The sequence below is a fragment of the Mesoplodon bidens genome (genome assembly GCF_964165515.1).
Source record: "Mesoplodon bidens genome assembly, chromosome: 10".
Classification (NCBI taxonomy): Eukaryota; Metazoa; Chordata; class Mammalia; order Artiodactyla; family Ziphiidae; genus Mesoplodon; species Mesoplodon bidens.
This window is the reverse complement of record NC_138172.1, coordinates 97286308-97314124: the sequence shown is the minus strand read 5'-3', so window position 1 is coordinate 97314124 and position 27817 is coordinate 97286308. Positions and strand designations below refer to the sequence as shown.

Here is a 27817-nt window from a genome sequence, read left to right as displayed (position 1 = left end):
TGAACAATCCACAAGGAGACATTGAAAATTAGTAAAAATAACTGAGTGATCATGAAATAAGAACACAAACAGAAAAAGAAGTGGTAAAACTTCTGAACAGGAACAAACTCAGAAATAAAGAAACCATAGCCATCCTCACCACTCCAATGCAGAGGAAGAAGGTAAAGAACAGGATGAAGGCATTTTTATCCTTAAACTTTGCAGGGAATGAAAACAAGGAGCAGCTAAACTCTTCATCTGAAGTTGGATGTTTATAAAGCACGAGTCTGGATTAACATGAAGCTGACAAAATCCCTAAAGGTATCTTTTCTCCTGCTGGAGTGCAGAGGATATTCTGGTGAGGCAGTTCTGAGAAAGTGCTTCGAAACAGTAGCAGTTACACATCCACCCTTTTGAAAACACAGCAGAAATAGGTGCTGGACACTGCAAGAGTGCCATTGGAGAGAAACAGGGAAGTGGGAGACTCACCTCTTCCATTATCACTGATAATAAGATGGACATAGCAGGGGAGGATCAATCACCAGTACTGGTGAGGTTCATCAGTGAATCTCAGTCCAGACAGAGGAATATGAGCTTTCTACCTTCTGAAGTTGATGCAGAAATTCTGGCTATGAACTTTCACACTATGATAATGGAAGAGTGGGGGACAAACGTGGAGCACTGATGTGGTCTGGCTTAGAGGATGTCTAGTGGACTTTCTCCCAAACGCAACTCATGGTAACTAGACTTTTAGAGAAACAACCCCAAAATATCTGCAGTCTATTCTTCCTCTGCCTTAAATACATAGTTGTCAAAAGCAGTGTCTGTTGTGGGAGTATCTGTTGATTTGGGAGAAATTAAAGATGTTTGTTCTTTTTCCTGTTGATCACCAACTACTTTAGAACCTAACAGTGTAATATCTGTCCTCTTTCAGAACAGTGAAGGATAAAAGGCCCATGAACTGAAGGAAATTTGCCAGTCTCAATGAATAGGCGGGTATGATGCTTTTGAAAATTTTGTAGAACTCCTGTAAATACTTGTTTTGTGTTTAGATGGTATAAATAATGATACGAATGTTAGATAGAATAACTTTATAGTTGGTTGAGCTTTTGTTCTCTGTAGTACATTAACAGATTTTGTTTTAATTATTATTGTTGTTCATAAAAATATCCTAGTTTTTAAAATAGCCTTTGGAAAAACTTTCCAGGGCCGCATTTCCAATATTTCTTTGCAGCAGAGTTGCACTCTATGAAGAGATGGAAAATATTTATGTTTATTGTAAATTTTGATTTGAGAAAGCCATGATTCAGCACCAAACTTGATATTTAAATGGAATTTCCTGGAACTTCCTCTGGGCTCAGCAAGATAATCTCAACTAACCATTGAGAATTAGTATAAACAAATACTTAGTATCCCAACAATGAAACACATTATTCAGGACGTTAAAGATATTTTCTTACAATAGCACCTCACATGTTCTTTTTTTTCTAAATTTTCTTAGGTTTTTTTAAAATTAATTTTTATTGGAGTATGGTTGCTTTACCATGTTGTGTTAGCCTCCACTGCACAACAGAATGAATCAGCCATAAGCATACAGATATCCCCTCTCCTCCCTTCTGGACTTCCCTTCCATTTAGGTTACCACAGTGCACTAGGTGAGTTCCCCTGTGTTATACAGCATGTTCCCATCAGTTGTCCATTTTATACATAGTATCAATAATGTATATTTGTCAATCCCAGTCTCCTAATTCCTCCCACCCCACCCTTTTCCCCATTGGTATCCATACATACAGCAATCCCACTACTGGGTATATACCCAGAGAAAACCATAAATCAAAAAAACACATGCACCCCAATGTTCATAGCAGCACTATTTACAATAGCCAGGACATGGAAGCAACCTAAATGTCCATCAACAGAGGAATGTATAAAGAAGATGTGGTACATATGTACAATGGAATATTACTCAGCCATAAAAAGGAATGAAATCGCGTCATTTGTAGAGACGTGGATGGACCTAGAGAGTGTCATACAGAGTGAAGTAAGTCAGAAGGAGAAAATCAAATATTTTATAATAATGCATATATGTGGAATCTAGAAAAATGGTACAGATGATCTTAGTTGCAAAGCAGAAATAGAGACAGACATAGAGAACAAATGTATGGGCACCTCACAGTTCTTAAATGCTTATCTCTTATAGCACCAGTCCTGGAACAGCTCACATTCAACACCATGCCAACATGGACCAAAGTGACTTATCCATTCCCAACACACTCTCTGCCAACCTTCATTGTTGGAGAATCAAACAAAACACAGAGAAAAGGACACAGAGCTTCCATTAACCGTGTACAAAGCCCCCTACCTGTCTCACTTCAATTTTTTTTCTTAATGTCTACGCATGGCTGAAGGTCCTGTGTATTCTTCCTTGATGAAGTTTGAGAATGAGAGCAATGAAATTAGATGAAAGCATCTTAAGCATAATTAAGAAATATTTCAATAGACCAGAGGTCAAATAACTTTACTTTGTTTAACATAAATCTTGATATAAAATATGATCTTAATTTAATGGTAGACACATATATCAAACTATGAATTTAAGCCAGAGTTTCCTACAAGTACTTTAAAAAGAACACTGAAAATACCTAAGAGAAGTTTTAAAAAGTGGTTTTATCCTTACAGTTGATATTTGTAAGAAAAGCTCTAAGGTGTATGTCAGCCATTCAATCACTGACTATTTGCTTCTGAGCCTTCCACTGAATGCATTAAACATTGATAAACTGCCGGTTAAATGGCTGCTGTCTGAACTTTTATTCTCTGAAGACCTCTCATTTCAGAACACAGCATTGAAAGAACATTTCATTTCTCTGTGATCTCTCTTGGTGGTACTCCGGGGAAATTTTAGTTGAGTCACTTGAAATAGAACATTATTATTGCCATGAATCAAATTAGTAGGTATTAGTTTCCAGTTCTTTGAGGAAATAAATGTTGGAGAGGTGTGGGGAGAAGGAATATATTTCATAAAATACTGCAATAAAGCTCAGGACTGACCATCGACTAGTAGGTGTTTTAGTATGTGGTTAAAAATCTGTAATGGGCAGTTAAGGAAATGACCAACAAGTATAATAAACTTTGAGATCACTAAACAGAGATTGCAGTGTAGATTTTGTCTCCATTAAGTGAAAATTGAAGTTCAAATAGAAAGCAATCCACTGTGGTTCTTCTTCTGGATGTTACTTACAATCATTTGTCGAATTTATACCTTAGCTGAGTATAGTCTTCTAGCAGGTATACATTGAACACTTTTGTTTCATGGTCAAGATAGAATCAGAAGCCAAGGCTACTGACCATCTATTTGACTGTTTTTTTCTCTCCATGACCATACCTACTGCCTTGTTTTATCTTTTCTTTTTCTTTTTTTTTTTTTTTTTTTGCGGTACGTGGGCTTCTCACTGTTGTGGACTTTCCCGTTGCAGAGCACAGGCTCCGGACGCACAGGCTCAGTGGCCATGGCTCACAGGCCTAGCTGCTCTGTGGCATGTGGGATCTTCCCAGACTGGGGCACGAACCTGTGTCCTCTGCATCGGCAGGTAGACTCTCAACCACTGCGCCACCAGGGAAGCCCTGCCTTGTTTTGATTTATAAAAATTACCTGCGAAAAATAGGAATTTTTTTTGCTTATATAAAAATAATACAGAAATTATTGCTGTTATTTTGGTGAGAAAAATTTTGTACAATGTGTTTTAATCTAAATAAAATGTAAATTTCATTTTTTTAAAGAAAATTACAAGAAAATCCTTTATAACCATAGATGCAAAACTCCTTAATGAAATATTCACAAATGGAATCCAGGAATATATTAAAAGAATGATATACCATGACAAAGTAGAGTTTATCCCAGGAATGCAAGGTTGGTTTCACATTTAAAAGTCAATCGATATTACTCATTGTATTGACAGATAAAAGGATCAAAATCATAGGATCTTCTCAATAGATGTGTAAAAAGTACTTGACAAATTTAAAAAACTCTCATGATATTAACCAAAAAATTCTAAGTAAACCAGAAATAGAAGGGAACTTCCTTCACCTGATAAGGATATTTATGGGGGACTTCCCTGGCGGTCCAGTGGTTAAGACTCCATGCTTCCACCACAGGGGGCATGGGTTTGATCCCTGGTGGGGAACTAAGATCCCGCATGCTGTGCGGTATGGCCAGAAAAAAAAAAAAAAAAGGATATTTATGAAAACCTTCCAGTTAATATAATGCTCAGTGGTGAGAGAATAAGAGTTTTTCCTCTCACACTGGACACAGGGCAAAGATGTCTCCACTTAATGTTGTAATGGAGTCCCCAGCCAGTGGACTAGGGCAAGAAAATGAAGTAAAGAGCGTAATGTGTTTGTATGAAAATTCTAGGGAACCTGTAAGCAACTACTAGAACTAATAAGCAAATTTTAAAATGTTGCAGGATACATTGTCAATATTCTAAAATCAATTGTTCTTTTATAACTTACTGATTTAATGGTAATAAAATTAAAAATTTTCATTTACAATAGCAACTAAAACATAAAAATTTAGAAGTAAACTAAAGAAAACATGCAAGACCTCTTCATTAAAAATTACAAAACATTGCTGACAGAAACTAAGGAAAACCAAAAATAAATGGACATATGTACCATGTTAATGGATTGGAAGACGCAAGTAAATCTGAAAAAGAAGAACAAAGTTGGAGGATTTACACTATCTGAATTCAAAATTTACTAAGGCTACATTAATCAAGACAGTGTGATGATACTGGCATAAGGACTGAGAAGCATCAATGGAACAGGATAGAGAGCCCAGAAATAGACTCACACTCATAAAATCAACTAATTTCCAACAAAGGTACCAAAGCAATACATTGGGGGACAAGGAAAATCTTTCTAATGAAAGTTACTGGAATAATTAGATATTCAACTGGGAAATATTTATTCAAAAGGAACCTGGATGTTCTTCAGCATTACTCTTGTTCAAAACACTAATCTGATGTGTTGTTCTTTTCTATTTATACATTAGCCTATCAAAGCACTTTTCCCACTATTATAATATTCCTACTGCAAAAATGTTATTTTTCTTTTTATAAAAATAACACTTTTAAGGTTTAAAAGCAATAGTTTTTCACTTATGACAACTCATATGTTAAAGTATAAAGTAAACAAAATTATCCATGATTACACAAGAAAACCAGAAATCACCCAAGTTGACCTTTTGGGTTGGTTTTTCTAATCTTCTGTATATAGTGTCATAAAATTGTATATTGCATTTTTAACCTAATATTATTTTGCATGTAATTTTCTTTCTCCAAGACTGAGATTTTGTTTGCATGTAATATGATGATATTAGCTTTCATTTTAACATCTTTTTATGACACTTGTAATTGCATTTCCTGAAGACATAAATTTTAACTGTAAGCTACATCCAAACTGCACTTCCATCAGACATCTATCTCTGGAGTATCTGCCAAACTCATAAATGACTCTTCTTCCATGGCAACTGTCCATTTCACAATCCCCTTTCCAAAATGTAACTGTACTATTGAACAAGCATGACTCAGGGAAGCAATCATGGAACAAATTTTATTTTAAATTTAAACTGTTACTTTAAATTTATTTCATATGTTTAGTTGTTCTCTTGCCCCTGGTGAAATTTAGGGCAGGTCACAAAACTTAGCATTTCAAAATTATTTTTAAGTATCCTGTTACAGAAAAACCACAGAAGCAATCTCTAGGCAGCCAAATTTACAGTAGATAATCTGTTCTAAGGCCACAAGTGATTGTTAAAGTTCTGGCATCCTGAACTAAATGGGCCAATTACGCTCTCACACAGGAATTCCGAAATTAAGTCCAGAGGAAAGTTTGCCTGCAATTGTAGCACACACTGTGGACTGAAGGCCAGAGAAACGGAGTCTTCAAAGAGAAAGAAGACAGGAGGAAATGCAAAAAGGAGAAGCAGATATGGACCAAGAGCATTTCCTGGATTCTGCCAGCTGTTAATTGCTGGTTTCACTTCCTTCCAGAACTCCAGTTGCGTTCCTGCCTTTGGGTTCCGTGAAACCCCTCCATCATTGTAATACCAACTTCTGACTTTTTTTTTTTTGTTGAATCAAGTTTTTGTTAAAGAGGCCCAAATAATACAGAAATAAGTATGGACTATGGGAAGTTTTATCCCTTAAACAACTAACATATTCATGATCAGTAGATCCTTTGGCTTTGCCCATGGATGATGGCCTTTCTCTGATCTACTCCCTCCATCTGAGGGTCCATGTTAGATGTAAACTTGTAGTGTTCCCTGCTCACTCACTACGATGCTGACTGTAGAGTTACCTAGATCGTCTTTGCTCTTTTGAAACATCAATGTCAAACTTTTATGTATAGTTTCCTGATCTGAGAGAGCACATTGTCAGAAAATGCATAGGATTTGATATTCAGTGACTCCTGCAGATGTTTTTAATTTTAATTCCTTTGCGTTGTTCTTAGAAAGGAAATCAAGTTTTATTTGTCTTACTATTATTTCCAAGGTAGTCAATAATTTTAGTAGTGTGAGAATAAAGCACTTGAGTTTTTTTGGCTTCTGAATGTCAATGAGTTCTGTTTTCAGAAATTTGCCTTGGGTGAAGCATAAATTTTCACGAAATATTTTTAGTGACTGAGGGAAAATTCACTCACATTGCTAATAAAAAAGTTCCAGTATTACCAATATAATTTCTATTGGTTAGTGTAGCTCTAAGGATATGTCTAGAAAACCAAAGATAGCAGAGAATTAACACAACCCTAAAATGTCCTGATATTAATTTTTCATCACACGATTTAGAAAATTATCTTTACTATTCATATTGCAGACTCTAACTTGGGTGAAATACTTTTAGCTTAGAAAACCAGTCTGTAGGACATATTAAGTTTTAGAAACTTGGTTTCTTCACACTCTCAAACTATTGTAAAACTTTATTAAATTAAGTGAATCAAACAAAAATTATTCAATAAATATTCAACATTTGCTAGGTGATATGGGTGTTATAGACAAAAATAAAAAAGACACGTGGCCCTTGTCCTCCTTTACCTGGTAAAGTAGTTGGGAAGAGATACAGAGCAAGAGTAATAAAACAAGACTGTGTAGAGTGATGCGTATGCTGATTTTTAGAAGTTCTGAGATGGGGGAAAGAGACATGGAAAAAAAAAGTAAACAAAGAAGCTAAGAACAGAGGATACAGAGAGAGAGCATATCTTGCATTTATGACAACTTTTCTGTCATTCCCTTCTTGGGGCTCCACTGAAATGAACTGAAGCTGAAATGGTCAGAGAGAACCTCCTAGAGAGTTGACTTGATTTGGGACCTGAAGGAAGAGACAGGATTTGAAAGGATAAATGGCTAAGTAGACAACATAAGCCGAAGTATGGAGATGAGAATACATTCAGGTTTGCAGAGGAGCAATTAACCTTACTAGCGTTGGAAGCCATAGGAAATACTACTGGGTGAGCATGGTAAAAAAGAGAAGTCAAAGGATTTTAAACATGAAGAACATAGGGAACTGCTGAGCAGAGGGATGACAGGATGAAAATTGGTTTGGGAGGATTAGCTGGGCAAGGTTATGAAAGGTGCTTGGGAAGGGTGGAGACTGGCATCTGGCAAGGTAAGCAGGGCGTTGCTGTAGTGATCCTTCCATGAGGCAATGAGGGCAGTGTCATCGCAAATAGGAAGGACCAATAAGAGCTTTCCAAAAAAGAAAACTACCTGATCTTGAGCAATCTGAGTCAGAGATGATGGCAGAACTTCTTGTCTAAAGGAGTTGGGAGGTATGAGGCTGGAACTTAGAGAAGAGGACAGCATGAAGAAGTAGATGGACATAGATTCAGTCGTAGTCAATGATACAGAAGCGACAGCTGAAGCCAAGAGAATGAGGGAGGATTCATCAAAGAAGGAATGTGGAGGAGAGAACAGAGAAATGAATGTTGGGAACCACCAACATTTAGGGCATAGGACAAACAAAATGAGCCAGTGCAAGAGGGAACATGTGGCCTGGGATGTAGGTGAGACTCAGGTAGTGTTGCCAGAGAAATAAGGCAGCAGAGTGGTTAAGGAGGAGGATGCTATCACCAGTGCTGGAAGAAGGTGAAGGAGCGAGAAGATGAGGACTTTAGGAGAAGAGTTAACAGTGATCTGGGACTGGAAACCAGATAACATAGACAAGGGAGGGAAGGAGCTATGAGGTGATGAGCGAGTGGACATGTGCAGAATAATGAAGCAGTTAGGAGGACAGGCTCTGATGGCAACTCTACCTGAATCCTGGCTCCATCCAGACTGGGCAACTTAACACACAGAAGTTGACCCAAGTCTCCACGTGCTGGATTGAATAGCATCCCCCCAAATTCATGTCCTTCCCAGAACCTCAGAATGTGACCTTATTTCAAAATAGGGTTGTTGCAGATGTAACTAGTAAAGATGAGGTTATACTACAGTAGGGTGGGCCCTTAGTCCAATATGACTGATGTCCTTATAAGAAGAGGAAAGGACACACACAGGAAAGATGACCACGTGAGGATGGAGGCAGAGACTGGAATTAATATGCAACTGCAAGCCAAAGAAAACTCAGGATGCCTGGCAACACCAGAAGTTAGGAGAAAGGCACAGAACAGATTCTCTCCTAGAAACCTGAGAGAGTACAGCCCTGCTAACAGGGCTGATTTTGGACTTTGAGACCCCAGAACTGTGAGAAAAAACATTTCTGTTGTTTTAAGCCACCCATTTTGTGGTACTTTGTTATGGCAGCTCCAGTAAACTAATATTCTTGGTAATCTCATCCTTAAAGTGAGGATACTAACACTCTACTTATAGGAAGGGTTAGCAATATAATATGAAAAATGCTTAGCACACGGGCTTCCCTGGTGGCGCAGTGGTTTGGAGTCCGCCTGCCGATGAAGGGGACACGGGTTCGTGCCCCGGTTTGGGAGGATCCCACATGCCGCGGAGCGGCTGGGCCCGTGAGCCATGGCCGCCGAGCCTGCGCATCTGGAGCCTGTGCTCCGCAGGGGGAGGGGCCACAACAGTGAGAGGCCCGCGTACCGCAAAAAGAAAAAAAAAAAAAAATGCTTAGCACAGTGTCTGCCCCACTGGAAGAGCTCAGATATATGTTGTCATATATTATTTTTTTCTTTGAACAATTTCGTGTGGAAGAAAGGAAAAAGTGGTCCTAGAAAAACCATACATATGGTGAGATAAATGTTGTTATTGCTTCTTTTTACATTTTTATTTTAAACATTTTATCAAGAAGGCACCTTTTTTTTTATACAGCAGGTTCTTATTAGTCATCCATTTTATACACATCAGTGTATACATGTCAATCCCAATCGCCCAATTCATCACACCACCATACCCACCCCCCCATGGCTTTCCCCCTTTGGTGTCCAGACGTTTGTTCTCTACATCTGTGCCTCAATTTCTGTCCTGCAAACCGGTTCATCTGTACCATTTTTCTAAGTTCCACATATATGCGTTAATATACGATATTTGTTTTTCTCTTTCTGACTTACTTCACTCTGTATGACAGTCTCTAGATTCATCTGTGTCTCAACAAATGACCCAACTTCATTCCTTTTTATGGATGAGTAATATTCCATTGTGTATATGTACCACATCTTCTTTATCCATTAATCTGTCGATGGGCATTTAGGTTGCTTCCATGACCTGGCTATTGTAAATAGTGCTGCAATGAACATTGGGGTGCATATGTCTTTTTGAATTATGGTTTTCTCTGGGTATATGCCCAGTAGTGGGATTGCTGGATCATATGGTAATTCTATTTTTGGTTTTTTAAGGAAACTCCATACTGTTTTCCATAGTGGCTGTATCAATTTACATTCTCACCAACAGTGCAAGAGGGTTCCCTTTTCTCCACACCCTCTCCAGCATTTGTTGTTTGTAGATATTCTGATGATGCCCATTCTAACTGGTGTGAGGTGATACCTCGTTGTAGTTTTGATTTGCATTTCTCTAATAATTAGTGAGGCTGAGCAGCTTTTCATGTGTTTCTTGGCCATCTGTATGTCTTCTTTGGAGAAATGTCTATTTAGGTCTTCTGCCCATTTTTGGATTGGGTTGTTTGTTTCTTTAATATTGATCTGCATGAGCTATTTATATATATTTTGGAGATTAATCCTTTGTCCGTTGATTTGTTTGCAAATATTTTCTCCCATTCTCAGGGTTGTCTTTTTGTCTTGTTTATGGTTTCCTTTGCTGTGCAAAAGCTTTTAAGTTTCATTAGGTCCCATTTGTTTATTTTTGTTTTTATTTCCATTACTCTAGGAGGTGGATCAAAAAAGATCTTCCTGTGATTTATGTCAAAGAGTGTTCTTCCTATGTTTTCCTCTAAGAGTTTTATAGTGTCCAGTCTTACATGTAGGTCTTGCATCCATTTTGAGTTTATTTTTGTGTATGGTGTTAGGGAGTGTTCTAATTTTATTCTTTTACATGTAGCTGTCCAGTTATCCAAACACCACTTATTGAAGAGACTGTATTTTCTCCATTGTATATCCTAGTCTCTTTTGTCATAGATTAGTTGACCATAGGTGCATGGGTTTATCTCTGGGCTTTCTATCTTGTTCCACTGATCTATGTTTCTGTTTTTGTGCCAGTACCATACTGCCTTGATTACTGTAGTTTTGTAGTATAGTCTGAAGTCAAGGAGTCTGATTCCTCCAGCTCCGTTTTTCTCCCTCAAGACTGCTTTGGCTCTTCGGGTTCTTTTGTGTCTCCATACAAATTTTAAGATTTTTTGTTCTAGTTCCATAAAAAATGCCATTGGTAATTTGATAGGGATTGCATTGAATCTGTAGATTGCTTTGGGTAGTACAGTCATTTTCACAATATCGATTCTTCCAATCCAAGAACATGGTATATCTCTCCATATGTTGGTATCATCTTTAATTTCTTTCATCAGTGTCTTATAGTTTTCTGCATAAAGGTCTTTTGTCTCCCTAGGTAAGTTTATTCCTAGGTATTTTATTCTTTTTGTTGCAATGGTAAATGGGAGTGTTTCCTTAATTTCTCTTTCAGATTTTCATCATTAGTGTATAGGAATGCAAGAGATTTCTGTGCGTTAATTTTGTATCCTGAAACTTTACCAAATTCATTGATTAGCTCTAGTAGTTTTCTGGTGGCATCTTTAGGATTCTCTATGTATAGTATCATGTCATCTGCAAACAGTGACAATTTTACTTCTTCTTTTCCAATTTGTATTCCCTTTATTTCTTTTTCTTCTCTGATTGTCATGGCTAGGACTTCCAAAACTATGTTGAATAATAGTGGTGAGAGTTGACATCCTTGTCTTGTTCCTGATCTTAGAGGAAATGCTTTCAGTTTTTCTCCATTGAGAATGATGTTTGCTGTGGGTCTGTCGTATATGACCTGTATTATGTTGAGGTAGGTTCCCTCTGTGCCCACTTTCTGGAGAGTTTTTATCATAAATCAGTGTTGAGTTTTGTCAAAAGCTTTTTCTGCATCTATTGAGACGATCATACGGTTTTTATTCTTCAATTTGTTAATATAGTGTATCACATTGATTGATTTGCATATATTGAAGAATTCTTGCATCCCTGGGATAAATCCCACTTGATCATGGTGTATGATCCTTTTAATGTGCTGTTGGATTCTGTTTGCTAGTATTTTGTTGAGGATTTTTGCATCTATAGTCATCAGTGATATTGGTCTGTAATTTTCTTTTTTTGTAGTATCTTTGTCTGGTTTTGGTATCAGGGTGATGGTGGCCTCATAGAATGTGTTTGGGAGTGTTCCTTCCTCTGCAATTTTTTGGAAGAGTTTGAGAAGGATGGGTGTTAGCTCTTCTCTAAATGTTTGATAGAATTCACCTGTGAAGCCATCTGGTCCTGGACTTTTGTTTGTTGGAAGATTTTTAATCACAGTTTCAATTTCATTACTTGTGATTGGTCTGTTCATATTTTCTATTTCTTCCTGGTTCAGTCTTGGAAGGTTATACGTTTCTAAGAATTTGTCCATTTCTTCCAGGTGGTCCATTTTATTGGCATAGCGTTGCTTGTAGTAGTCTCTTAGGATGCTTTGTATTTCTGCAGTGTCTGCTGTAACTTCTCCTTTCTCATTTCTAATTTTATTGATTTGAGTCCTCTCCCTCTTTTTCTTGATGAGTCTGGCTAATGGTTTATCAATTTTGTTTATCTTCTCAAAGAACCAGCTTTTAGTTTTATTGATCTTTGCTATTGTTTTCTTTGTTTCTATTTCATTTATTTCTGCTCTGATCTTTATGATTTCTTTCCTTCTGCTAACTTTGGGTTTTGTTTGTTCTTCTTTCTCTAGTTCCTTTAGGTGTAAGGTTAGATTATTTGAGATTTTCCTTGTTTCTTGAGGTAGGCTTGTATAGCTATAAAATTCCCTCTTAGAACTGCTTTTGCTGCATCCAATAGGTTTTGTATCATCGTGTTTTCATTGTCATTTGTCTCTAGGTATTTTTTGATTTCCTCTTTGATTTCTTCAGTGATCTCTTGGTTATTTAGTAATGTATTGTTTAGCCTCCATGTGTTTGTGTTTTTTATGTTTTTTCCCCTGTAATTCATTTCTAATCTCATAGCATTGTGGTCAGAGAAGATGCTTGATATGATTTCAATTTTCTTAAATTTACTGAGGCTTGATTTATGACCCAAGATGTGATCTATCCTGGAGAATGTTCCATGTGCACTTGAGAAGAAAGTGTAACCTGCTGTTTTTGGATGGAATGTCCTATAAATATCAATTAAATCTATCTGGTCTACTGTGTCATTTAAAGCTTCTGTTTCCTTATTTATTTTCATTTTGGATGATCCGTCCATTGGTGTAAGTGAGGTGTTAAAGTCCCCCACTATTACTGTGTTACTGTCGATTTCCTCTTTTATACCTGTTAGCAGTTGCCTTATATATTGAGGTGTTCCTATGTTGGGTGCATATATATTTATAATTGTTATATCTTCTTCTTGGATTGATCCCTTGATCATTATGTAGTGTCCTTCCTTGTCTCTTGTAACATTATTTTAAAGTCTATTTTACCTGATATGAGTATTGCTATTCCAGCTTTTTTTTTTTTTTTTGCGGTATGCGGGCCACTCACTGTTGTGGCTTCTCCCATTGCGGAGTACAGGCTACGGATGCGCAGGCTCAGCGGCCATGGCTCATGGGCCCAGCCACTCCACGGCATGTGGGATGTTCCCAGACCAGGGCACGAACCCGTGTCCCCTGCATCAGCAGGTGGACTCTCAACCACTGCGCCACCAGGGAAGCCCTCCAGCTTTCTTTTGATTTCCACTTGCATGGAATATCTTTTTCCATCCCCTCACTTTCAGTCTGTATGTGTCACTAGGTCTGAAGTGGGTCTCTTGCAGACAGCATATATATGGGTCTTGTTTTTGTATTCATTCAGCAAGCCTGTGTCTTTTGGTTGGAGCATTTAATCCATTCACGTTTAAGGTAATTATCTATATGTACGTTCCTATGACCATTTTCTTAATTGTTTTGGGTTTGTTTTTGTAGGTCCTTTTCTTCTCTTGTGTTTCCCACTTAGAGAAGTTCCTTTAGCATTTGTTGTAGAGCTGGTTTTGTGGTGCTGAATTCTCTTAGCTTTTGCTTGTCTGTAAAGCTTTTGATTTTTCCATCAAATATGAATGAGATCCTTGCTGGGTAGAGTAATCTTGGTTGTAGTTTCTTCCCTTTCATCACTTTAAGTATATCATGCCACTCCCTTCTGGCTTGTAGAGTTTCTGCTGAGAAATCAGCTGTTAACCTTATGGGAGTTCCCTTGTATATTATTTGTTATTTTTCCCTTGCTGCTTTAAATAATTTTTCTTTGTCTTTAATTTTTGCCAATTTGATTAATGTATGTCTCGGTGTGTTTCTTCTTGGGTTTATCCTGTATGGTATTCTCTGTGCTTCCTGGACTTGGGTGGCTATTTCCTTTCCCATGTTAGGGAAGTTTTCGACTATAATCTCTTCAAATATTTTCTCTGGTCCTTTCTCTCTCTCTTGTCCTTCTGGGACCCCATGATGCGAATGTTGTTGCATTTAATGTTGTCCCAGTGGTCTCTTAGGCTGTCTTTATTTCTTTTCGTTCTTTTTTCTTTATTCTGTTCCACAGCAGTGAATTCCACCATTCTGTCTTCCAGGTCGCTTATCTGTTCTTCTGCCTCAGTTATTCTGCTATTGATTCCTTCTAGTGTAGTTTTCATTTCAGTTATTGGATTGTTCATCTCTGCTTGTTTGTTCTTTAATTCTTCTAGGTCTTTGTTAAACATTTCTTGCATCTTCTCAATCTTTACCTCCATTCTTTTTCCGAGGTCCTGGATCATCTTCACTATCATTATTCTGAATTATTTTTCTGGAAGGTTGCCTATCTCCACTTCATTTAGTTGTTTTTCTGGGGTTTTATCTTGTTCCTTCATCTGGTACATAGCTCTCTGCCTTTTCATCTTGTCTATCTTTCTGTGAATGTGGTTTTTGTTCCACAGGCTGCAGGACTGTAGTTCTTCTTGCTTCTGCTGTCTTCCCTCTGGTAGATGAAGCTATCTAAGAGGCTTGTGTAACTTTCCTCATGGGAGGGACTGGTGGTGGGTAGAGCTGACTGTTTCTCTGGTGGGTAGAGCTCAGTAAAACTTTAATCTTCTTGACTACTGATGGGTGCGGCTGGGTTCATTCCCTCCCTATTGGTTGTTTGGCCTGAGGCAACCCAACACTGGAGCCTACCTGCGCTCTTTGGTGGGGCTAATGGCAGACTCTGGGAGGGCTCATGCCAAGAAGTACTTCCCAGAACTTCTGCTGCCAGTGTCCTTGTCCCCACAGTGAGCCACAGCCACCACCCGCCTCTGCAGGTGGCCCTCCAACACTAGCAGGTAGGTCTGGTTCAGTCTCCCCTGGGATCAGTGCTCCTTCCCCTGGGTCCCAATGCGCACACGACTTTGTATATGCCCTCCAGGAATGGAGTCTCTGTTTCCCCCAGTCCTGTCAAAGTCCTGCAATCAAATCCCACTAGCCTTCAAAGTCGATTCTCTAGGAATTCCTCCTTCCATTGCCAGACCCCCAGGTTGGGAAGCCTGACATGGGGCTTGGAGCCTTCACTCCAGTGGGTGGACTTCTGTGGTATAAGTGTTCTCCAGTCTGTGAGTCACCCATCCAGCATTTACAGGATTTGATTTTACTGTGATTGCGCCACACCTACCGTCTCACTGTGGCTTCTCCTTTGTCTTTGGGTGTCGGATATCTTTTTTGGTGAGTTCCAGTGTCTTCCTGTCGATGATTGTCCAGCAGCTAGTTGTGATTCTGGTGTTCTCACAAGAGGGAGTGAGAGCATGTCCTTCTACTCCACCATCTTGGTTCAGGGCCAATTGTTTCTTTTTAAATAGGAGCTATGTGTGCATATTTAAACACAGAAAATAAATAAAATCTCCAGAGAGAGGAACAGACTAAAGAATTTAGAGATAATATATATCTTCATCAAAGACCAAATCCAGGGCAAATGAAAGATTTCATGAGATGTGACTATAAAGTAATAGATTGCATGTTTTAATGACTTACTACCATTTATAGTTCCAAAATGATATAATTCTTCAGAGAAGACACTCTGGAAGGTAGATTGTTATTCTAATGGCGTTGCCATTACTTCAGATGCATTTTAATTTTCTTCCAAACCAGGTAGCTCCAAACTACACAAAGGTTTCACCACTCATGACACACCTCACTTTTATTCAAAAGACGTTTCTTGCCAGGCTGGCCACTCAACTGACATTACACTAAGCAACTTCTGACTATTTCCAAATGCCAAGTCCACCCTTAAATTATAAACATTAGCACCATTGAGGGCATTTTTAAAAAGTGTGCCAAATATTTATCAAAATAGTCTTAAATACCCAAATGTAAAAGAAAACATTCTGATTTCAAATAGAGTATCAATCTTGTTGGCATATATGCTTGATGACTTCAAACCAGGCAAGGCTTTTGACAAAACTTTTTAAAGTACATATTATATATCAATTTTTCCCCAGATACTTCAACAGTTAAGCCCTAACTGGCTACTCACTGAAGCAATGATGGTATTTTTACTGGTGAATTTCCAACTGAGGTCCACTCAGCAATTTCTAAGTACATTTAAATACATGGCTTTATTTTTTCCTCCTTATTTCTTATACCTCAATATGCATGAGAAGGAAATGGCCTTGTTTTTCAAAGGCTTACAAAGAACAGAAAGGAATAAACTATGATTTCAAAATGCCTAATAATCTATTCATATCATGTTCAGATTTTCAGAAAGGAAGAAGGACAAGCAAAGGGAAAAAGGGTCATCTTTAACTTGCCGCCAATTTAACTTTCCCAGAAATTACAGACAGAGAGAAAAAAAGATCATTAACAAAATGTCACTTTGCTTAAAACAGAAACAGACTCATAGACCTAGAAAACGAATTTACGGTTACTGTGGGGAAAGGTTGGGGGAGGGGTAGATTGGGAGTTTGGGATTGACATGTACGCACTGCTATATTTAAGATAAAATGGGGCTTCCCTGGTGGCGCAGTGGTTGAGAGTCCGCCTGCCGATGCAGGGGACATGGTTTCGTGCCCCGGTCCGGGAAGATCCCACATACCGCGAAGCGGCTGGGCCCGTGAGCCATGGCCGCTGAGCCTGTGCGTTCTGCGCGTTCGGAGCCTGTGCTCCGCAACGGGAGAGGCCACAATAGTGAGAGGCCCGCGTACCACAAAAAAATAAATAAATAACTTTAAAAAAAAAAAAAAAGATAAAATGTCTTTCCATGAAAAAAAAGTCACTTGGCTTAAAATGAGATCTTTTTAAATGGGACTCTTAGTTCACATGAAACACAAATTTTTCACTGCCTCATCTTCACGCTGGAGTAAATTAAATTCTTTATTCATCCTTCTATTGCATTCTGTGTCATATTTCACAGTGAAATACTAACGTGCACTTTATTTGAGCTTGGAAATCCAGGACAAATATAAGGAGGTTGAAATAAAAGAGGAGGCTCCCTTGGAGGCCAGACTCTGAGAAGCAAGAAATGTGCCCTGGTTGCAGAGAGGAAGTTGCATTTTGTTGTACAACTTTTTGGTTACGCAGAACTCTTGGCCTAATCGTGAGAGATGACATCTGTTCAACAATTGCACAACTTCCTCCTCGCTCAATCAACATCTGTTAATTTGATTTGATTTATTTTTTTAAATTTATTTATTCAATTAATTTATTTTTGGCTGCGTTGGGTCTTCGTTGCTGCGTGCGGGCTTTCTCTAGTTGCGGTGAGTGGGGGCCACTCTTCGTTGCGGTGCGTGGGCTTCTCATCGTGGTGGCTTCTCTTGTTGTGGAGCATGGGCTCTAGGCTCGCAGGCTCAGTAGTTGTGGCTCATGGGCTCTAGAGAGCAGGCTCAGTAGTTGTGGCACACGGGCTTAGTTGCTCCACAGCATATAGGATCTTCCTGGACCAGGGCTCGAACCCATGTCCCCTGCATTGGCAGGCGGACTCTTAACGACTGTGCCACCAGGGAAGCCCCTGTTAATTTGATTTTAAGACACAGTCTTCCATTCCTTTGGTCATCAGGAGTGATGGAGAAACTAAGAGAAGGAGCCGAGTGCCCTACTTGATACAACCTTTTCCCCAACTGAGAACTGGGTCACATGACCTTGGCTATGAAGAAGGCTCTAATTCATCCTATCTTATTCTTATAATACCCTCAGCACTTATGGAATATATATATATATACATATATATATATAGTGAATATATATGTCCGTAACTGAGTATACACATTGTATTACATATATAAATATATACATATATGTAATATATTTACTGACTACACACATATATTATGTAACATATGTAAAATATATAATATATATTATTCCTGCAATATACAATACATATATGTATATTATTATACATATTACTATACGTTATATATAATACATATTAAAATAATATTATTGTATACTATATACATGTATAATAACACATATTATGCATTACATTATACATGTATACATAATAAACATACATTTACATATACATAATTATACAATGTTAGTGTATACTCAGCCACAGGTTGTTGTTAAGTGTCTTCTATTGTTTCTAATGCATGTTTTATTCTCTTAAACCAATGCTAGGGTCTTTAAGGGAAGGAACGGTGTTTTTCTTATTTTTTAACACATATGATTAGTATAATGAAAGAAAAGTGATGAAAATTATTAACTTCAGTTCAAACTTATACTTTTACAGTGGGCCAGATGTTCTCATTTCATTCCCAGTTACCCCAGATATTTACTATCCAGGTAGATCCCAGGGGAACCGCAACAGGGCTGCAGCTCTCATGCAACACCAGCAAGAAATAAAATTTGTTGTTTAAACCAATGAGATTTTAAGTTTCTTTGTTATGTAGCATGGTCTAGTGAAACCTAAGGTATAGCCTAAAGCAGATCTAGTGGACAAAAATAAGTAAGATTATAGAAGACCTTTAGTAACGTAATAAATATGGTAGATCTTATTCATATAGACCTCGCTATTCCCTAAAAACAGAGAATACACCTTCTTTAACTGTGTACTCACTTCCCCAAATTAATCATATACTGGGCTACAAAGAAAACATCAGTAAATCCCTCAAAGTGGAAATGGTATAAATAACATTCTTTGGCTACACAGTAATTAAACTATGAACTGCTAAAAAATATAGAACCGCCTCCCTTTGAAAGTTGAAAGTTAAAAAAGAATCTCTCTTCTACATAACTTCAAAGTAGAAATCAAAAGTAAGATGGCAGAATTTCTAGAAGATAACAACAGAAAATGTTAATAGAACATCATGTATCAAAAGCTACAGGATACAACCTAAGCAGTGCTCAGGGCAAATTCAAAGTTAAATACTTGTATTATTATAATACTTATACCTAGAAAAAAATTGACAAAGAGCTGCTTCCCTAAAGCATTGACAGCAGTTTTACAGTTGAATTTCACCAAACACCGAAGGAAAAGAAAAATCCAAATATTCTAAATATTTTGTATAAAGCCAACACAACATTAATCAGCAAAAATAAAAAATAAAAATAAAACCCACAAACTAAATTAAACACAATTTTAAAGAGAAATGTACAGATCAATCTCACTCACAATACTGATGACATAATTCTAATAAAAGATTAAGACATGGAATTAAGTAGCATATTAAAAGAATGAGAGATCATGACTAAGTGGCATCAACTCTAGAAACTCAAAGAAAATGTATTAGGAAAATTTTAATATAATCCTCATATATTTAGGATCAAAGGAAGAATCACATTGTCATATCCATAGATGTTAAAAAGAGACATATTCAACAACTTTTCAAAATCAAATTTCTTAATAAAATAAAACATTAAAATATCTCAACATCCCCTAAATTTATTTATAAATGTAACATGACTTCAGTGAAAATATAACCAGTAATATTTTTAGAATTAGGAAACTGATTTTAAAGTTCTTCCAGAATAATACACATTCAAGATTAATCAGGAAAAAATTGAAAAATGAATAGAAAAGGAAGACCTATCTTAGAACAACCTGAAGCATATTGTACAGTTAAAGAAAATAAAAATAGTGTGGTGCTGACACATGAATAGATAGATAGGACAAAAATGAAAGTCCAGAAATAAATCCAAGTATACATAGAAATTTGCACATGATGTAGCTGGTGTTTTAGGTCAGTGGGAAAATGATGGATTTTTCAATAAATGTTTTGGGACAATTCAGTTGCCATCTGGAAAAACAAAATTAGATCTCTACTAAATGTTTTACATTAAAAAAAATTCCAAGTGGACCACAGGTGTAAACAAAGACACCCATAAAATTTTTAGAAAAGACATGAGACTTAAAAAAATCAAATCTGAGAAGGGAAGACATTTTAAAGCATGGTGGAAGACTTAGATACCATAAAAGAAAAGGCTGACAACAAAAGTATCAGAAATTTCTACATGACCAAAGAGCTTTGTTAAAGCTAAAAGGCTACTGACAAACTGAAAAAGATGTATACAGTACATATCACAAATGGTTAATTTGTTAAATATTTAAAAGCTCCTACATGTAAGTTTTTAAAAGATAAATTACCCAAAAGAAAAATGGGCAGAAGTGCCTCGAAAAGGCAATCGATATGTTCCTTCACACACACATAAAATGTGTCACCTCACTTAAAATCAGAAAATCGCTAATAAAATACAGTGAAATACCATTTTCACCATTTTGTTCTTGGCATACAATGTTTTATGATGTCTAGCTCAACAAGTAAGTACTTTAAGAATTGAGTTTAGTGTGGATTATGCATCATGAATCTACAAGTGGCATTTAATCAACACACTATTTTATGTGTTTTATATTTGGCCTTCCATCCATAATATGACCAGACTGGATGCAGGGTAATTTCAGACACTGGTTTTTAGGGGGGAAACTGAGTCTCCTGTATTGCCAAATGCAGGATTTTGTATGCGTGTGATTTCAGCAGAGTCTTTCTTTACACTCACATTCAGGCCTCAAAGAATGAATTCTTAGAGTTCAAATGTCATGTATTATCTCTTTTATTTTTTTTATTTTTTATTTTTTGCGGTACGGGGGCCTCTCACTGTTGTGGCCTCTCCCGTTGCGGAGCACAGGCTCCGGACGCGCAGGCTCAGCGGCCATGGCTCACGGGCCCAGCCGCTCCGCGGCATGTGGGATCTTCCCGGACCAGGGCACGAACCCGTGTCCCCTGCATCGGCAGGCGGACTCTCAACCACTGCGCCACCAGGGAAGCCCCTATTATCTCTTTTAAAGACTTAGGATAATAAACAAGGAGCTACAAGGCAGTGGGGAGTGGGCTGGGCAGCATCTGGCAGAAATTGGAAGGTAGGTGGTTTGTATGCACAGGTGGAGGGAAAACAACAAGGATCAGGTGGAAAATGGAGCTAGTGGCACGGGCAGTTACCTGCCTGTCCTTCCATCTCAAACATGCTCCTAACCCTCCATGACTGTGGGTGGACGTCATTTCCCACTGCCAATATGGATCATCTCTCTGCTCTTTTCTGCACAGGGCTGGACCCCTCAGCAGCCCCATAATGGTGACCTGGCACCCTAGGTATGCCATATCTTACTGCAGAGACAAAATAGGACATACCTTGTTTTTCTGATTTACTGTGATGGAAATGTCTCTTGACTCTTAACAGGTGTTCTGAGAAACATTTCAACAAGTAAATTTCAGTGCAGTACCTATTTTAAAATAATATGCACGACCATTTCTTCCTCTTATTTCTGTCATTTCTTCCAACAGAATTTTATATTCTTCTTCAAAAAACCAACAGTGCTTTCATTTTGTGTGTGTGTGTGTGTGTGTGTGCGCGCGCGCACGTGTATAAGAAGAAGATACAAGATTTGGGCAGAAGTGAGGTTTTGTGTATAGATTTTGAAAAAAAATTTGTCTAATAGTGTTATAAAATTTAACACTATTAAATTAGTGTTATGAAATTTCAACCCATCCTTGTGAAAATTAAATGAGCTAATATGTTGTACTTGGCACAAGGTCTGGCAGGAGGAAAGAGCTATGTGTTGATTATTACTATTAGTTAAATGACGCCAAAAATCTGAAGAGGTACCATTATTATTCCCATTTTAAAGCTAGTAAGTGATGCAGCCAGTGTTCAAACCATATTTTCCAGATAATGAATCTTTTAAACCTGCCCCATCACGCAGAGTTTGGAGCTGCTGAAATGTGTCGCGAGATGAAATTAGGTTGCCTATGTAATGTGACTCTGTGATATAGTACCGTACAGCGAGAAAGGAAGCTAATAAAGGAGAAAGATGTCCTCAAAGTTAATGTTTTTCTCAAAGGATCAATATCATTTTATATTCTAATTGGCTTTGAAAGCTTTCTTCTGGGCCCTCTCTAGACAATTAATAGGATTCCTAAGACTTATGGGTGTTCCCTTACTTGTGTGTAAGAAATAAACTAGGAACTCTTTGTGAATTGTTATTTATTTCACGTGCAAGGGCACGGGGCTAAAAGAGACCTCTAGGATTTATTTGGGGTGTTCCCTGATTTCTGGCAGGAATGTGAGTAAACCATTCCTTGACTGGTGTATTAACTCAATACTGAAAACCTGCAAGGAGAGAAATTACACACTTCCACCTGCATTATTTCAGTTTTGGGTTTCCTAACCTTGGCCATTGGGAAATGTTCAATTCACTTAAGAATATACGCTTCCAACATATCATTATGTTTATCATTAGCTTTATCAAGGCAAACACAAGTTGAATGCAAGGTATTAGCCTAGAGAACTGAGACCTTATGAATCTTCAAATCCTGTAGATAATGCCTAGCACAGAACATTATTACAGATAACAGATGCCAAATAAATGCTTACTGAATTGAGCTGAATAGCAAGGGAAACATTGACTGGTTATCAAAGTGCATTATCGATTTGGGCCTTCCTTGCTGTGTCTTACTTTCTCATTTCCAGAAATCAACACTTAGGTTCCATTCAAAAAATTATGTGAAACAAGAAAAATGCTGACTTTTCTATGAAGCTTATTCATTTATTCATTCAACAAATATTTGATGAACACCATGTGCTAGGCATTGTCCCAGGTTCTGAATATTTTAAATGCATGCTACCATGTTGTAAACAGTAGTGTGTAATAATAAGAAACCCACTGATTCCGTGTAAACTAATTAAAAGTTCCTGATGAGAGAGTCTAATCAGCTGCTGCTTAGAGAGTTGGATATGAACCCTTCATTGAATGTAGTCATATTCTCTAATACCGCTAATCATATAGTGTCAAACCTCTTATTGGTAATCATTAGGTAACCTGCATCTCCCCATCCAGAACCTTAAAGGTATGGAGTTGATAGTGAGGTGAGGAAGATGGCGTGGCTACTGGAAAGAATGAGCAGACTAGGAATTCAGACACTGGGCTGTGAAGTGGCGTCACCTCTCTAAGGCACTTAATTCTGCAGAATCAGTTTCCCCTATCTGTAAAATAAAGTGAATTGGCAAAGGTAAAGCCTCTTTTAAGTCTGATTATTTTATAATCTTAAATTAAGATCTCATTAATTCTAAATCCTCAGAAGACGATAAGTCCACATTATGAGTTTTGCCTGAGTTCTTATTAGTGATGCAGACTCTTCCCTTTCCTCCTGTGTTGCGACATCAAACAGACAATACATATGCCAACTAAAAATTGTTTTTTGCCTTCTGGTTCTATAAGAATGAAGTCAGTAGCCACTGCAGCCGCTAACCTTCCCCAAACCCTGAAAGGAGTTCAGGGTGGAGTTCAGGAATGAGGCCCTCCTGTGCTCCAGGAAAAACTGGCAGAACAGGTCTTCAGTTAGGTATTCTCAGGAGAAGAATTTATGAGCCCAATTTCTTGCATCTTCTCACATCTAGAAAAGCACTAAAATCATTAACAGAGACAGCTGCTCCTCGTGACCAGCACCAACCTTCTTGTGACCAGCAGCAACTTTCTGCCAAAATGTGTGCTTAAGGGCACATACGCCCCCTTCACCAAAGTCACATATATACTGACCTCCTCCGCACCTCCCCAGAGCAGCTGCTCAGAGCTGCCTGAAAGCCTGTATCCCCGGCTACAGTCTTCGTTCTGCCCCTAATAAAACTTAACTGACACCTCTCGCGCTGTACAGTTTTTCCGTTGACACATACATACGTATATAAATATACATATGTATATTTTAAGGTGGTCCCCAAGAACACCCTTTACAGGTGATCCAACCCTCCTGCGTTTTGCCCAAAGTACTTGATGATTTAGCTACAGCATGAACTTCGGCGTCCTTTGCAGATTTTCTCTTCAGACAGTAAAGCGGTTGAAAAAGGATGGGGAGAGGCAGCTGACTGGTGCATATGTGGTCACTGCCAAAACTTAACTCTTATTTTTCAAGATAAAAGGTTTCAGACTTCAAGGAGGAGTTCACTTTGTTGTGGCTGAATTTTAGACAGTTCCTCGGGCTAACGGTGGATATGGAGAAAGGCAGCAAACCAAGGGAAGAGAGAGAGGTCTAGTTTAAGTCCTGAGCTGGGCGGGGGGCAGATAACGGCGACTTTTACAATTTCGGTAAAGAGAGTACTGCAACGAAAAAAGAGGTAGCCCCGAGGATGGCCCTGAGGTGTAGGACACCTGCCCAGCCCCGGGACTGCAGGTGATTTCAGATGCCAGAACCACGGGAGGCCCAGGTTCTTGCTGTGGGTAGGACTGGATGTAAAGTGGGTCTGTTTCTGTTTTAATGGCTTTCGGATATATTCTCCAAGTACTAACGTACCCAGGTCATGTGACTCACCCCCCCCCAAAACCCCAAACCCCAAACCCACAAATCTACAATGTTGAGATATTTATACTTGTTAGAAAAAGTTGTACCCAAACCTTTTTATCCAGTGTATTTCGTTCGAAGCCAAAGATGTGAACTCTCACAGCATCCACCTGACGGAGTTTGACACCTCGCTCCCCGCCACGTAGGGTGGCGGCTGCACCTCAGCCTGGAGCTCCAGCTCCGCCCGGATTCTCCCAGGGCGCGCGCCCGGGGCCGGGGGGCCGGGGGCAGGGAGGGCGTGGAGCTGGTTCCCCTGGAGCGCCCAGTCAGCAGCGAGGCCCGGCGGTGGCGCTAGTGACGTAGGCCGCGCTTCCCTCCGCCCCACTGCGGGCCGAGGCTCAGCCCCGTCAGCCTCGCGAGCTCGCGCGCGCGAGAAGCAGGAGGAGGAGGGCTTTGGGGCCGGCCGGTTGTCGAAGGGCGACGGGTCGCGGGAAGGGGGAGAATGAGCATGCGCAGCAGCTCCGGGGAGGCCGGGGGAGGTGGGGACCCGTGCGCGCGCGCACGATCGGCCCGGGGCGGCCGCGGGTGGAGGGGGCGGTTCCTCGAGTGTCGGCGGCAGGAGGGTTGGCAGGCTGGCGGCAGGTGCTGCCGCGGCCACTGCTGCCGCCGCCGCCGCCGCCGCCGCCTCCTCCTCCTCCTCCTCCGCCTCCTCCGAGTCCCGGGTCTGCTCGTCCTCTCGCGGTGATGAGCTGAGCCCCGTCGGGGGCTGCACCTGCCGGCTGCCCATCACCCCGGACCTCCCGGCGTGACCTCGGCCTCCTCGCGTGCCCGGCCCCCGCGGCTCCGAGCTGCCCCTGAGAGGGAGCGGCAGCGGCCTCCTCCGACCCGAGTCCTCGCTCGGGGGCCGCGCGGGGAGAGCGCCCGGCCCCCTCCCCTCCCCAGTCCGCCGTCCTCGATGTCTCCCCGGCGGGGAGGGGGCTGCCTGGGAGACGCGCTGAGCGGCACCCCCCGGAGGCCCGTCGGCGGCAGCAGCAGCGACCAGCCCGGCGACCCGAAGCCTCCCCCGGCGGCGGCGGCCTGGAGGAGCCGCGCACCCGCCGCCGCCCCCGGAGCCTCGCAGCCGCCGCCGCCGCCGCCCGGCGCCGGAGGAGAGGGCGGCGGGCTCCCCCCAGGGAAGATGAAGGCGGAGGGGGGCGATCACTCCATGATCAACCTGTCGGTGCAGCAGGTCCTGAGCCTCTGGGCCCATGGGACGGTGCTGAGGAACCTTACGGGTAATTGATGCGCCCGGGGTGGGGACCGGGATGCGGTGCCGCCCCTCGCCTCCCTTCTCCCTCCCTCGGAGGGGAAGCGCTCCTCGCCGCCCCACCCCCGTGCGCGCCCCGCTCGGGAGCTCGCGATCCCAAGTCCCGGCGAGGAAGGTGTTAATTGATCTGCTCCGCTCCTGTTCTGGGGGCGCCGACGCCAGTCCCCCGAGACCCCGGCTCCAGAAGCGCTGGGGGAGAATCCACGACCCCCGCCTCCCCTCTCTTCCTGCATGGGGAGGGCCGGCGACCGCCCTGCCTCTGTAGTACGCGTGGAATAGCTTTAGCGCTGAGACTTGAGTACAGTTAGCCTTTATTTATCTCCCCACCTCCATACACACGCACACGCACACGCGCGCGCGCGCTTCTTGCTCTTTAGGTCTTTTTCTAGTTTAGCTCTATTTCTTTCTTGCAAATCTCAAATCGAATGCAGGACTTAAATTCCCTGCTCACAATGATCAATTTGCTTCAACTGTTAATTTTGGGTGTTTTTTGCGATATAAATGACTCATTAAGTAGATTATATTAGGTCACGGGCTGGGTCAAGGTCTAGTGAATTCTAAGCACTTTTTGCTTTAACCATATATCTTCTCCCTCTCCTATTTCCTTTTGTCTGTCTGTCTTCCTCTGGCCCCAAGCTGCTGCTTCTGTGACATTTGATAATTTTGTGTATTTCCCTTCATACGTCAAGGCTATCAGGAGGGAATTGGACTTAATACATTATAGTAGTTAACATCAATTTCTGGTTGTAAAAGTGAGCAATAATACTCATAAACTTTAAAAATCAAATGTGTAGGTCTGGTTTGTGGAGAAACTTCTGGCTTGGTTAATGCAGAAATGCTTGTATTATACCCTGACTTTAAAAAATACTCGCTAAAGATGAGTGTTTACAAGAAAGTGATTTCAGTTGCAGTTTGATGACTCCTCAGTGCGGGCTTCTCAGGGAAAAATCTTAAAAACATACTCAGGATTTAATTTTTGAAAATGTATAAGACAGCTAATTTTGATAGAGCATTAGCATTTCAAAATGCATTATGTTAAACTGGTTAAGACTATGGAGAGTATTTTACAAATATAACCTGTCTTGATAGGATACAAGATATTATAAGATCTGGCATTACAGGAAGTTCAGATATTCATAGAGAAATATTGGGATTATTTACCACAAGGTTGAGTTTAAAGACGCTGTGTGCCTTGAATGTGGAAACTGCTATATAAAATTAACATGGGCGGGGCGGCTTCCCTGGTGGCGCAGTGGTTGAGAGTCCGCCTGCCGATGCAGGGCACACGGGTTCGTGCCCCGGTCCGGGAAGATCCCACATGCCACAGAACGGCTGGGCCCGTGAGCCATGGTCGCCGAGCCTGCGCGTCCGGAGCCTGTGCTCCACAACGGGAGAGGCTACAACAGTGAGAGGCCCACGTACCGCAATAAATAAATAAATAAATAAATAAGATTAACATGGATTCTGGATTGATTTATGGTGCCCTCACTTTTAATCTGTGGTTATTTTGCTTGGAGCACACTGACCTTACATGATGGTTGCAGGTCAGGAACATGTTTTTAGTTCTGAAAACCTACATTGACATAAGAACCATTTCATTGTTCAATTGAATTTTGAGATAGACCGCTTTATCTTACTTATGGCTTTCCTTGTGTTTATCCACTGTTAATATTTCAAATGTTGTATGAATTATGTTTATTGGAGTAAAATGAAAAATAAGGATTTAAGAATGTGTATTTGTATATGTTAATGACTGGCTTAGCTCATCGGTGGGTATTTAGAGAAAATTAGCTTTGGGAACCATAGAGTAAATGTAAATGTAACTTACCTCTTGGACAGATTTAACAATATTTTAAAATATTTACTTTAACATTCTGAATCATTATAGTGGCTTCCAGTTCCCATAGGTCAACCGTTAGGCTAACAATAGTAGTTTCAACCCAGGGTTAGTTCTAATTATCTCCTAACATAATCTTAATAATCAGCTGTTGCTCATTGGACTTGCCATTTTATAAAGGATATGGGATATGCTGAACATCCAAAACCAGGACTGAGGGGGGACTGAGGAGCATGGGAACCTCTTCTAGGAAATTTAAACAGAGTCTGAGTACGCAAAATTCTGTAAAAATGGAGAAAATAGATTAGAAATAGGCTTCACCAGCAGGTGAATGTACCACGTTAGGAACCCCATCACTGCTAAAAAGTAGA

The 27817-nt window shown here is 40.1% G+C and overlaps 2 protein-coding genes across 2 annotated transcripts in view; one reads left to right on the top strand and one right to left on the bottom strand.

Moving 5' to 3' along the window:
- NEDD9 (neural precursor cell expressed, developmentally down-regulated 9) overlaps positions 1–24568 on the bottom strand; it is a 296654-nt gene extending 272086 nt beyond the window's left edge. Inside the window, exon 1 of the mRNA XM_081245729.1 lies at positions 24417–24568. The gene's annotated coding sequence lies outside the window, so the exon portion shown is untranslated. The remainder of the gene's footprint in view (positions 1–24416) is intronic.
- Positions 24569–25173: 605 nt separating this feature from the next.
- The window catches only part of TMEM170B (transmembrane protein 170B), a 29170-nt gene continuing 26526 nt past the window's right edge, over positions 25174–27817 (top strand). The window contains exon 1 of the mRNA XM_081245743.1: positions 25174–25577. Coding sequence (XP_081101869.1) covers positions 25259–25577 — 319 coding nt within the window. The 5' untranslated portion in view covers positions 25174–25258. The remainder of the gene's footprint in view (positions 25578–27817) is intronic.